The sequence below is a fragment of the Girardinichthys multiradiatus genome, chromosome Y (assembly GCF_021462225.1).
Source record: "Girardinichthys multiradiatus isolate DD_20200921_A chromosome Y, DD_fGirMul_XY1, whole genome shotgun sequence".
Taxonomy (NCBI): Eukaryota; Metazoa; Chordata; class Actinopteri; order Cyprinodontiformes; family Goodeidae; genus Girardinichthys; species Girardinichthys multiradiatus.
In genome coordinates, this window is record NC_061818.1 from 23,873,134 (window position 1) to 23,886,859 (window position 13,726).

General features: G+C 39.5%; 2 protein-coding genes across 6 annotated transcripts in view; one reads left to right on the forward strand and one right to left on the reverse strand.

Annotated features, from left to right (window-relative positions):
• Window positions 1–7,318, forward strand: part of LOC124864652 (zinc finger protein GLIS2-like) — a 32,251-nt gene extending 24,933 nt beyond the window's left edge. For 2 of the 4 annotated variants that reach the window (XM_047359513.1, XM_047359514.1), the window contains 5 exons: window positions 826–956; window positions 4,046–4,201; window positions 4,286–4,419; window positions 4,506–4,624; window positions 5,884–7,318. In XM_047359513.1, coding sequence (XP_047215469.1) covers window positions 826–956; window positions 4,046–4,201; window positions 4,286–4,419; window positions 4,506–4,624; window positions 5,884–6,626 — 1,283 coding nt within the window. In that variant the 3' untranslated portion in view covers window positions 6,627–7,318. The remainder of the gene's footprint in view (window positions 1–825; window positions 957–4,045; window positions 4,202–4,285; window positions 4,420–4,505; window positions 4,625–5,883) is intronic. The other 2 variants (XM_047359515.1, XM_047359516.1) reach the window with 1 other exon arrangement.
• A 5,925-nt stretch (window positions 7,319–13,243) lies between these two features.
• Window positions 13,244–13,726, reverse strand: part of LOC124864224 (mitochondrial import inner membrane translocase subunit TIM16-like) — a 107,626-nt gene continuing 107,143 nt past the window's right edge. For both annotated transcript variants that reach the window (XM_047358910.1, XM_047358909.1), the window contains one exon: window positions 13,244–13,405. In XM_047358910.1, the coding sequence (XP_047214866.1) occupies window positions 13,316–13,405 (90 nt within the window). In that variant the 3' untranslated portion in view covers window positions 13,244–13,315. The remainder of the gene's footprint in view (window positions 13,406–13,726) is intronic.

The following is a 13,726-nucleotide window of genomic DNA, read 5'->3' on the forward strand; positions in this document are numbered from 1 at the left end:
ACATGGATAGACTTTCCTTAAATCCATACATGATGCCCTTTTTGAATCAGGCCAATATTTTGTTTGCTTGCTATAGGAAAAAGCGTCTCAAATGCCATTTCTGGACCTGCTTGACAAGAGAAGAGCATGGTAGTTGAAAAATCTGTCTCCAACTTGTTTTCATGTAACCAAAGAATCACAAATGAACTTGATTGAAACACCCAGCGAGGAACAGCAAAGATAAGATAGAAATTGTTATTAACATCCTTAAAAAGTTTAACCCTATCCAGAAATGCTCTAAATGCAGAATGTGATCTCTCTTTATTCTCAATTTGTCCTAAGATTATTTCCCTCCAGAATTACAATATTCCATTTTAGAAGAATTATGAATGAACCAATTTTTCGGCTTCTCTCAAGGATACAATGTTCCTTATTTTGTTAGTATAATTATTAACCCTAAAAACTTCAGAAAAAAAATAGATGCTAGTGAATAAATAGGGTGGTTTCTTTACCCCCAGGAAACATGCCTAAGTTAACTCTTAGATTGAACGGGACAGGCTTTGTGGAGATCGCTGGTAGTTTTCAGTATTGTTTCGGTGCCATAATGAGCTCTGAATCCTGTTTAAAACTATTCAGGTAATTTCTTCACACATGGTGAAACAATCATTTAACAGTTGTTTATTTTTCTTATTTGTTAACAAAGTGAAAATTGTATATAGATTCTAATCTGTAGGGTGGTTTTCCTGAACATTTTTCTGGTTTCCAAAAAAGGTCGCCCTTTGAGTCCAGTGTCCCTGTAACAGATAGCTCAAGAGTCAGGTCACTGCAACATGAATGTGTTCTCAGGTGTGCAGTTGGTCCCTCATGACCGGACTGACACCCCGACCCCCCCTGCGGTGGACCTGAGTATGTCTCCCTCCTCCCGGCTCACCCCCAGCTCTCCAGAAATGAGCAACAGCGGTTACCTCCCCTCAGGCGTGAGTAATGGCATCCAAGTTCCTGAAAACACTCCACTGTCTGGCCGGGTAAGGAGAGCATTTATTAAAGAAACAGAAGAGACCTATGTGAACACTAGAGGAGCTGCAGAATTCCATAGTTGAGGTGGGAGAATCTCTTGATGGAACAACTATTAATGATGCACTCCACAAATCTGGTCTTAAAGGAATTTTGGCAAAAACAAAGCCAGTACTGAAAAGAAACCATTAGTGAAACATGATGGTGGCAGCATCATGCTATGGGGTTGCCTTTCTTCACCTAGTAGAAGGCGGCAGGTGAGACCTCTTAGCTGCAAAACACTTGAGACGGGGTCGTAGTTTCACCTTCCAGCAGGACAGTCCTTTAACATACAGCAGAGCTGCAATGGAACTTATTATATCAAACCATATTGATGTGCCAGAATGGCCCAGTCAAAATCCAGATCTAAACACAATTGATGATCTGTTGCAAGAACTAAAAAACTGGTGTCCCCAGATCCTCTCCATCCAATCCAACTGAGATTGAGCACATTTTGCAAAGAAGAATGAGCAGAAATTTCAGTCTTTAGATTTGAAAAACTAATGAAGACTTGTGAAAAAAAATACTTGCAGCTGTAATTGCAGTGGAAGATGCTACTATAAGGTATTGACTCCAATTATTTACCAGGTTTTGTTGGTTTATCACATTAAATCCTCATAAAATCTATTAAGTAGTAGTAACATGACAAATTGTGGAAAAAAGTTCAAGGGGTATTAATATTGTACATTTTTAAGGGCACTGTGTGTCATCCGTTTTACCCTCTTCGTCTATAGCTTGACTCAGTACGTTTAGGTCATCAAATCAGGAGCAACATCAAGTTGTGTCACACTGTCACAAGGGAATTCAATTATGCAAGGTTAGGGAGGCCTCTGTCTGTGAGAGGGGAAGGGAAGCTCTTATCAAACACAACTTGTGTCCCTAACAAATGCTTTTGTGCAACAAGCAATCAGTGACCCCACTGGCATGAAGTGTGTGTGTGTGTGTGTGTGTGTGTGTTCTTGTACTTGTTGCTGAGTGAGAACCATTTTTCGTATTTTTATTGCAAAGTGAGGACATTTTGACAAAGTGAGGACATTTTCCTGGTCCTCACTTTTTCAAATTCCATTCTTGGGACAGGGGTTAGGTTTAGGACTAGGGTATGAATTGAGTTATTGTTAGGGTTAGGGTTAGGTATTAACTGGTTAGGGTTAGTGTGAGGGTCAGGGTTAGGCACTAAAAATCAAGGAAAAGGAATGGAAGTCAATGGAAGTAACCGAAAAGTCCTCATAAAGATAGTAAAACACGGATGTGTGTGTGTATGTGTGTGTGTGTGTGTGTGTGTGTGTGTGTGTGTGTGTGTGTGTGTGTGTGTGTGTGTGTGTGTGTGTGTGTGTAATCAGATTTAAGTCAAAACTACAGCCATGCAGACGTCATGTTGCCTAATTCAATTTTAGTGCAATTGAATTAAAGCAGTTAAGCCATCCAGTGCCCCTCTGTGTTTTTCCTAACCCCCTGGACTCACCTTGACACACTTATTCTTAGATAAACCTCTATCACTTTCTCCTTCTGTTTGATTCTCACACTCTTTACAATAGAGGAAACACACATCCTGCACGAGGTCTTGGCACAATCTTCTAGTGCCTGTCAGTCAAGCCCTCAGTACCTGTTATTCAGGTCTTGGTCCTGCTGATGTGAAAAAGAAAACTTAAATTAAATTCACCTTGAATTTCAGTAGCATAATCTCTAAATGATAACATTTTTAAAAATCCAACCTTTTTGAATTAATAAAATCAATTGGTTCCACACTTACACTTGAAGTTAATGCTTTGTTAAACTCTCTTTTGCTAACAAAACAAATTTTTCCCCTCTTTTTTAACGTTTAACAAAGCAGCATACAGAGATGGGGATCTTTAGCCAATCCTCTTTGAATAATCTCTCTAGGTCGCCTAGTCCAGGATCCTCTCTGTGCTCATTTAGAAATAGGTTTTTGATCATTAATTGGACTCAGTGGCAACTAATTTTCAATTTACTTGTTGAGTACACCAGATTGTTATTTAAAACCACCTGGTATTTTAAAGAGTTACAATGCCAAACAGTCGCACATGCCTTTCAGAGAAGAAACGCCCCACAGTATCAAAGATCCTCCACTGTACTGACATCCTTCTCCACAACTTAACCAAACACACTTGGAGTTTTTGTTGCAGAAAAGTGCAATCTTATCGAAGCATGCAGTTTCAGTTTAACGCCCAAGTAGAGTTCAGTTACTTTACAAATTCACATTTGTGTTGGTAGAAAAACTTGTAGCATGTAGGTAGCATCTATGGTTGTTATGAAGACCTGGTGACCATGTCACTTTCTGCTGTTTCCCTAACAGTGAGCTTAGGAGATTTTATTTTTACTTCCCTTACCATTTTCCTCACTGTGAGACAGACCGTGGTCCTCGTCCAACCTTGCTTGTTGAAGCTCCAGTTGTTTAAACTGGTTTTAAATACTGCTCTAACTGCAGATATGGACAACTTTAGGCAAGGATATAAGTTTTCTGACCTATGAGGATCAACACACATCTGTTCTCTTGTCCTTCCCATTTTGAAAGACTATGAAAAAAATTGCGTGCATTTATACACCAGTTAATCAGGAAGACCTGCATTAATAATTTTAAGTTTCTAGACACCCAACTTAAAAAAGTTAATCAATTACAATAGTTTTGGTTACTGTTCTTGAAATGAACTGTTAGTGGTGCTGATAAATGTGCTACAGGTGATTTTGTTAAAAGCAAATATTTTTTAACTGGATTTCTCTTCCCCACTAAATTAATGTATTTAAAATAAAAGGTTGCGGGTTTCCTTTATTTACTTTAAGATTATGCTCCTTAAATAAAAGATTAATTTATTTTAAGGTATTTTTTTAAAAACATGTTGGTTTGCTAATAATTGAGGTTGGCACAGTGCAGTTTGAAGCTTAGGGATCTTTGAATTCACTCAACTTGTAATTTGTGTGTGCATGTTTTTACATTTGATCTTACGTGTTTGCAGCTTGATCAGCCTTTCTTTCTTTCTTTTTTGATGTTTATCAGAATTCTCACCTCTCACAGGCGTTTCAGTTCTTTGTGCCAATTGGTCCTGGAGCAGGACTGCACCTGCCATCCTCTATGTTCCTTGGCCAAACGAGCGACAAGAGGGCTTCTCCTGACCTTTCAGCAGATGAACAACTGGCATGTCACTGGAAAAAGGTAGAAAAGAAAAGAGTTAAAGCTTGAAATCGAAACAGCTTTATCACCCCAAACGTTTTTAATAAAATGTTCTCCCTCCTTTAGTGCCACCTGCTCTTTGACTCCCTGCAAGACCTAGTGGACCATGTCAACGACTTCCATGTGAAACCTGAGAAGGATTCTGGGTACTGCTGCCACTGGGAGGGCTGTGCTCGCAAAGGAAGGGGGTTTAATGCCAGGTGAGGAAATCATTCTTTTTGGTAGATAAGGAGATATCAGCTATTCTGTACTGTACTGATTTCTTATGTTTCTTCCTTGCCTGTAGATACAAAATGCTTATTCACATACGCACTCACACCAATGAGAAACCACACCGCTGTCCCACCTGCAACAAGAGCTTTTCACGCCTGGAGAACCTCAAGATACACAACCGCTCACATACAGGTCTGTGTTTGGCTCCCATCAAGCTATAAAACAAAATCACTTGAGGCAGTGCAGTAGTGCTTGTTATACAGCTAAAGGGCAGATATCATTATTTTTACAACTTTTCAGTTTCAGTTGTGTTTCAGCCTGTAGGTCACATAAGTGGTTTTCATGTCCGAAGTTGAGAAATACTTAAAGTTTGAAAGAAAAACAAGCACAAAGCGGCTGAAAAAACAGCCAAAAGCTGTTGAAGAGTGATTGAAAATCTGGTAGCACTGAGGTTGACTTAATTTCTGCTCCAGTTCTGACCAGTATTTTTTCTCTTTTGTACACAGACACATGCAAACACTCCCACAATACTTTAGTTTACTGAACTAAAATATCCTGTGGCAGTGAAAGGAAGCAGCTAAAAGTTTCACTTTTGTACACATGATCAGTCTGTGTTTTACTTGAGGGTTGAAATGCTATACAGTATTTATAGTTGTCAAAACTTTATAGCAAATGAATACCAGGTCAACAGCTGTACGTTTGGACAGAGCAGTTTTTGGTTCAATTTAATACAGTGATCTATGGACATCAGCAGATAGTATGTACTGAGAGAAGACATATAAAACGTTATGGCAGTCACTTTTTAAGGGCCATCTCCCTGCATGTTTTAGATTTTGACCTGGTTTAACACACCTGGTTCATTAGCAGGGCTGTGCAGAGCTAGGTGACATGCTGAGGAGGTAATTGGAGGTAACATGTACAACCTGAAAGACACCATCAATTAGCAGCCAGACCTCACCACAATGGTCTGGCTGCTGACATACTGCAGGAGCTATCTGTTGTAGTCATGGCATTAGCTCTCTTGTGTCTTCTTCTCTCAGTCATGGATTATTGCTTCCTGTGAAACCAACATTCCAGTTGGTTCATAATCCTGGAATAATAGAGGATCTTTGTGGAAAGAAAACGGCTGCTTTATTCTTTCTTGTGTTGCCAATAAGCAGCAGTATATCAATTCAACTTATTCCTGTTAGCAAGATTCTGTTTTGTTTACAATAATAGGTAATGGGCAGTTGCACTCAACAGTTCCAGATGATAGGCTCTTTCTTTGTCAGACAAGGCTCATTGTGATTTATTTGTTTGATTATTTCACACTTTTACAGTTTTGGAATTTCTGGTTCCAAAATATAATGATATTTGCCCTTTATGATAAAGGTGTAAAAAATGTTTGTGTAAAAATGTATTTTTTTAGGATTTCAATGAATTCTCATGTGGAAAACCTCTCCTCCCGGCAGGTGAAAAGCCCTACATTTGTCCTTATGAGGGCTGCAACAAGCGGTACTCCAACTCCAGTGACCGCTTTAAGCATACACGCACACATTATGTAGACAAGCCCTACTACTGCAAGATGGTAGGCTGTTTGAAGCGCTACACAGATCCCAGCTCGTTGCGAAAGCACATCAAAGCGCATGGCCACTTTGTGGCTCAGGAGCAGGGCTCCCCAGGTGGGGTGGGCTCTCTGCTGAAGGGAAGTCAAAGTGGAGGGCCTGCCACCATTAGCAGTAAGGATTCAGAATTGCCCTATGTCAGCGGAGCTCACATCATCATTCCCGCAGCAGCTGCCGCTCTTCTGAGAGGCCACGCCTTGCAGGGTGTTGGCGGTGCCCTTCCCTTGTCCCCTCTCAGCCCGAGACCCTTGGACCTTACCACACTGGGGATCCCCAATTCTTCTCCAGCCAGCCTAGGAGGCACATCCATTTTGTCCTTTAACAGCTCCCCTCTGGGCCTGGCCAAGGCTCCTTTACTCTCCCCAGCCTTCCCTTCCTCAGCCCTTGGCTTACCAATAGTTCCGGTACTAGGCCCCACTTCGGAGCACAGGCCCCAGAGCCACCAGGCAAAAAGAGGCAGAGGAGAGGAAGCACAGAATGAAATGGCTGGGAGGGTCCTAAACCTCTCCACAGGTGGGTCTCATGATCCCTTATCCTGGGTGGTCATACCCCCAGGTGCTGTGGTGCTTAAACCAGCTGTGGTTAACTGATATATACAGACCCTCACGCCCACACACACATTCCAGAAGAGCTCAGGGGGTTGATGCCATAGCGAGGGTATGAGATGTCAAAGGTGACGGGGATTGGCTTGACCAATCAGTTCTAGGCAATGCATTAAAGTAGAAGGATGAAAAAAGAAACTTGTCAAAGCAAACACATCACCTCACAGAATTTAAGAATACAACGCAAGCCTCTTGTATTGTTGGATAACTACACTTGAGGCCCAAGAAATGTGTTCAGGAATATGTATGGTCCTGGATTTGTATCACAAGGCTCCTCTTTGCTTTCTTATTTTATACTTTACTCATTCCGGCTGGTTCTGTGGACTGGGACCTTAAACGTGACAGTTTTAATGCTCTGTGTTTTTACATAATTTCCTACTTCATCATTAGTATTTATATAATTGTACTTTGACAAAGCACCTCCAGCCTAGTGCTGAGATACAGCGCCTTACAAAAGTATTCACACCCCTTGAAGTTGTACACATTTTACCACATTACAAGTACTTCAATGGATCCAGCAGTTGAGATTTCCACAAAGCAACTGTCTTGCTAATGAATAACTAAATGTGTGGCATGTATTTGTATTCAGCCCTGTTTACTTTGATACCCCTAAATAAAATCCTGTGCAACAAAGTACATTAGTATAAATAAAGTGGTTCTGTAAAGGTCTCATAGGTTTGTTGGAGAACAGTAGTAGACAAACAGGACCATGAAGACCAAGGAGCAAAGGTCAGGGATAAAGTTTAAAGCACAGTTTGGTCATAAAACAATATCCCAAGCTTTGAATGTCTCGTGGAGCACTGTTCAATCCATCCTTTCAAAATGGAAAGAGTATGGCAAAACTGCAAACCTACCAAAACATGGCCTTCCAGCTAAACTTCCAGTCCGGGTAAGGAGAGCATTGATCAGAGAAGCAGCCATAAGCACCAGGTGGGACAATCTGTAGTCAAGTTTGCACTTCACCACAAGCCATGAAAGGGACACAGCAAACAGGTAGAAGGTCAGATGAGACATAAATTGAACTTTTTAACCTTCATGTGAAATGCTATGTGTGGCTTAAACTGCACATCACCTTGAACACACCTTTCACAATAGGAAACATGATGGTGGAAGCATCATGCTGTGGGGATACTTTTCTCCACTACATGGAAGCTGGTCAAAGGTGATGGGGAAAGAGGAGGCTGCTGCTTATAATACAGGCAGTTGTTGAAGAAAACCAGTAAGATCTTCTGAAAGACTTGAGACTGGGGAGGAATTTGTTAGAATGGCCCAGTCAAAGTCTAGACCTAAATCCATCTGAGATCCTGTGACAAATGTTAGAAGCTTTAATGGGTTTGAAAGCTTTTGGCAAGGCACTGTACAAACACCACAAAGGAAGCACTCACAGGCACGCAAGTAATCGAAGGATGTTATAAATGTTGTGAACATAAATCTGACAAACTTGCTGGACCAAAGCAAGTGAACTTATTACGTCTTATATTATTAAAGAAGACATTTCATTTAAACAGAGCGCTTAACAGCGTCAACTGGTTATAGTGTTGCAACCTCAGAACTGCTGCTAAATTATCTGCTCCTGCTTCATAAACTGGGAGAGAGCACTTTTGGCAATCTATCCCCGGCTTTGGGGAGGGTGACGAACACGGACCAGACCGGTCCACCAGAATTTGTGCCAAGCGTGCAAACAGACAAATGGTGTTAAATCACTTTGCAATTACAAACCATCACTTCCTCTTTTTTTCACAAGTGAAATTTAAGGCACTGATGTGTCTGACTCCCCCTTCTGGCAAGACGTGACACAACACCCCGACTTACTAAAGCCAGTACTGTTCAGCTCCTGGATTGTCCAGCTGTTTTACTTTGATTCAGTCAGCGCTCCATAAGTTGTGTATGAAAGACCCTCAGTGGTGATAAACACTACAGTCTTGTCATTTTAAGCTAAGATGACCCCAAACCAGCTGTGAAAAACAGGTGGTGGGCCTATCAACGTGAGATTTGCCCCCAATAAGCTTCAGCTGCGAAAAAATACCAGGAAAGAGGGAATGTTCACGTTGTTCCACAGCAGGAGGTGGGATACAGTCGGTGCTGCCTACAGCTGGACTGAGTAGGATGCCACTCTATCCCAAACTGCCTAATTTTAGTCTGTCCAAAGGGGCAAGCATAATAACCAGGAAAAAAAATGTCTGAGACACATTTCATGGTTCGATTAAGCAGTAAACATGCACTTACTACAAACTACACATTTTCTAAAATGTTGTATTTAAAAAAAAAAAAGCTCTTATTTCAGTCCCCTGACAAAATACAGCTTTTTGTTGGGTGTTTCATCAGACTTGTGTTGTGTTGCTCATGCATCTATAATGTTGAAAGAGGAAGGCCAGCAGGAGAGGATCCTTTCAACTCAACACACTGACAACTCTCCTCGCTCTCATCACTCCTCCGTCTCTTTCTTTCCTGATGATTTTGGCTGTTTTTGAGTATAATTTTACTTTTCAAAATCTAGGAGCCTACGTTTTTAATTTGAGAGCAAGATTCCTGATTTTCACTTTCAGATGCTGTTCTGCTCTCTTGTGGATGTCTGCTCTTTCACCGAAGAAACCTTGCTTGCTTACAAATATGCTCTGCTGTTGCTCAAAAACTGTTTTTTAGTCATATTAGTCAGATTTGAAGCCTCTTGCACAAATATCTTCTGCTCAAGCTTCCTCTGCTCACATTTAAAACCTTAATAAAAACTGTTATGTCAAAGTCATGCCTGGCATTCGATTGGCTAAAACTGTTTCCGGGCCACCACTTCATTCCAACAGAGAACAAAGAAAATCTAAGAGCTGGGAAGACACATCTGAGAGCACAGGTTTCATCCCTACAGACAAAGTTTTTAAAGCAAGATGTGTACGATTCAAACAGGATCAGAAGAAATGTGAGCAAGAGGCATTAAAGCTGAGCAAACATAGTTTTGAGGGGCAGCAGAACATATGTGTAAGTAAGCATGATTTTATTTTTTTGTGTGAGGGCAGTACAGTCAAACTGAGGAATCCTGCTGCTAAATGGAAAATAATATGCTCTTATTTGTTTGGCAGAAGAATTCCCCCATAGTTGTTTTATTTGTCCACTGTCTTGTCTCGAGGGCAATTTATTTACCTGTTACTGTTTCATATTTTTGCTATTATTATTATTATTATTTTTGTTTTTGCAGTTGTTCAGACAAAACATTTTTGTTGTGATGTTGAAGTTGCTTCTTGTGTTCTGCTATGGCTGCTCTGCAATCAGATTTCTGCTGCCGGGGATGAGTCTTTGAAGGGATTGAAGTCAGGGAGAGATTTTGGATGGTTTTCCACAGCTGCAGTTACCAACCTGAGGCCAGCACTTCAAACGGATGATTAGATCATTTAGAAGCAACAAAAAGTTTAATATTTGTCATTTTTTCATTAGAGAAATGTGGGCAATTTTGTTTCACTTAGCTCTAAATTTTAAACACGTTGATCTTTAGTTCTTAATTTTGAGCTGCAAAAACACTACAAATGCAGGGTGAACATTTGCAGTGTGAATAATGTAGCAATATAAGATGTTCAAAAAGATTTATAAGAAATTATATTTACTTATAGTTTTCCATATAAGTGCACAGTTTTACAAGAGAATTATTTATTCAATTAATGGTATAAATATGTAATATTTTTTAATAGCATTCCAAAACAAAATTGTTAACTTTTAATCAGAAAAAAGGACCAGTTTACAAAGTAACATCCACCTGTGAAGTGACTGGCAGCACTGGAAGAGCTTGTATAAGATTATGGACAGGGGAGCGATTAGGACAGAGGCTGCATGCCAGCAGAGGAAAAAAAGCAACTTACAGCCGTCCTGTGCAGCTGCTCTCCATCTGGCCACCCACCCACCAAACGGCCCCCTCAGTTCTGAAGTCACAGGCTGTGCTGGGCCCACTGTGGCAGCCTCTCAGAAATACCAGCCTGCTGAAAACTAGGCCACTGAACTGTTCCTGCCCCCTCTCTCTCTTCTTTCCCTCGCCCCATCTTCTTTAGTGAAACGCAAGGCTCAATTCAAACCTCCTGGTTACAAAATGTTTACAAAAGACCTCCAAAATACATCAAGAAGGATTATTCTCACATTAGAGCAAAAATATAATAATAATATAAGCCTTTGAGGTTGTTTTGTCAGAAGGTTAAAGCAGAGATGAAATGGAATGGAAGGCTGTTATACCATATAATCAAGCTGCACCACGACTAATCACTGTTGCACACATTTGTACTCTGTATTTATCTTAATTGGCTACTTTCTTGCTGGTAAGAATCAAAATAAGAGATAACAGAAAAATGTATACTAGCAAAAGCTCTCAAAGATTGTTCATCTAGAAGAGAAAGAAAGTTAAAAGGGAGCTTTAGTAAACATTTTAGCATTTAACGTTTTATCCTGATATGTTTTGCAGATATAAACAGTTCAATTACTAATGCATAAATCATTTTTTGGATTATTCTCATATTCACAATATTTCAGATGACTTAAAGTAATTTTTCCAAGACTAATGATATCACGCCAACTGCTTAAAGCAGAAAAAGCTCTCTTGTAGTTTAGAAAAGTGAATAAATCAGCCAGAGCCATGGAAGACTGACAGCTTCTCTGAGGGAAAACACGTTTTAGCGGATTTTAGCAGTTAAAGGTATATTCATTTATACTTGGAAGTCAATCTTTTTGATTTGAAGTCAGATTTCTGATTGGTAATGTTGCATTTTTCCTGTCATATCAGCACTGGTTTTAAGACTTGCAAACAAATTGAAATTGTTTACATTTGTGGGATTCAACACTATATTAGTCAATTTTACATGTCTACACTTTTGTGATAGACTGAAAAGTTAGTCATTGTTTTTTAAGCCAAACAACGTAGGCGTTATAAGAACTAGTACTTTAAAAAGCTTTGAGCTCCAGATATTCACAGGTAATCACAAAAATAATGAGATCTGAGACAATTCTTACCAGAGACACCCAAGAAATTGAAAATATCCTTTATTGTCCCACAGTGGGGGAATTCAGGTGTACTATCAGCACCACAGTGAAAGGCAAATGGAAGATGGCAGATTTACACAAAGATAAAAAACATAAACAAAATACTGTACTGTCATAAAAATAGCAGACTAAATGAAATGTGCAGAGTATGGTGATTTTTAAAATGTATAATTGTGCAAAAAAAATTTGAATATTTAAATAGAGAAATAGAAAAACTATGCAAAAACAGCAGGGATGTAAACCCTTACTGAGTTTGTTGGGAGCCGTGATGTTGTATCGCAGATCCTGCTGGAATCAAGGATCTGCGATAACAACACATCTACATACAGATATCTACGATCTGCATCACACACAGGAAAGGCGTAACCTGGATATCTTCATTAGTGACAGAAGAATAACATTCTGGATATATTATATACTTATTTTGATAAGAAATAATTAAATTACCAATATGTGTGTTGAAGAGGCCGTCCATTATATGAGAAATTGCTTGCCATATTTTTATTGCATCTGCACTACAAAGCTCCTTTCTAAAAACACCACCTCCGCTCGCAGCAGTTCATCACAAGCTACAGGTCAGTCATTGAGAATTAATTGTCTGCTGTGAATGGACAAACTTTGTATGTACTGCCACTAGAAAGAGGCGTCCAGTAAGCCAGACATGGTCTCCATGACAACCGATGCTGCTGTCCTCTGCTGACAGCAGCCAGGGACACAGACTCGGCGCCGGCAGCGGAAATATGAGCACGACACGGATCCAAACAGGATCCACACATTTTCAATATTAAATAAGCTGTATGATCCATTAACCCTTTGAGCTCAGCCTGTAATAATCTGCACTTTCCACCCTATTTTAGAGTGTATACTTTGGGGATGCTGTCACAATACTTTCCGATGTTTAAAGCTGTCTTTGTGTTGTTTTGGGAACCAGTTGCTATAGTTTTTTTTTTTTAAATAAGACTGATTTATTATCATTAAACATGATAACAGCGGTACAGGTTCCTGGAGTTTTTACAAAATCCTAGGTCCAGGACACAAAAGTGACCCACGTCAGAGGCGAACTTTGCTGGAAGTGCCACAGTGTTGCACAAAGGGTTAATGATAAGACTAAGGCCATAGGAGGCCTGTTCAACTTACGTTTTTGCACATTTGTGAGATATGTCAGTATTTTAATTTTTCCAAGTGCCTTTTTTTATTACAGGTAAATACAGAAGTTATACACTATATGAGAAAAAACGTTATATGAAAATATATTTTTCCTGGCACCATGTTCTGTTAGAGAACATGCAGAATTTTAAGAGTTGTAAAAGTCTCCAATTGGTACAACATAGCGGTGTTCTCCTGTTTTAGAGGAATTTTATTACGATATTGATAATAATGTCAATGAAAACAGAAATGTTTAATAAAGTTGCATTTGATAAGTGTGCTTGTTGTTTTTTTAAATATATTTTTTACATATGCTAACTTTTTCCACACTAACATTCATATTACCCCTCAGTTACATTCAACAATGCAGTCACAAACAAAAAGCAATTCATATATAAAAAGACAGTAAGTGCATATTGCATAATGGGAATACATTGCCAAAGACCCAAGACTAAAGAAAAGGCTTTATTGGGTTATAATTTACAGAGGATTCGGGGGAAGAAAAGAGGTGTACATTTTTTTCTTTATGTTTCTGGATTTTGCTGCGACTGCTGGTTTTGTTCTTGTTTATGAATATTTAGCTCCTCGTCCAGACGCTCTTTAGCTCGCACCACCTGGAAAGAAAAAACAAATATCACAGGAATGACTGGCAGTAGAGGATAAATCAGCTGAAACACTAAATTATACTGCAACTGCAAAAACATCAGAACAACTCAGTAACAACCTACTCTGAGATTTGAGTGATATTTTGTTAATGCAGAATTCTGGCATTTTGCAAGGTAAAAAGTACTTACAAACATACTGTAGAAATCTGCTTTTATACAAAACATCTTCGATTTTTATATTTCCCACAGTAAAGGGAAAGGGCACAAGTAAGAACGAAAGAAAGGAAAGATTGAAGGACATTAAACAAGAAATAGACATAAAGGAAGGAA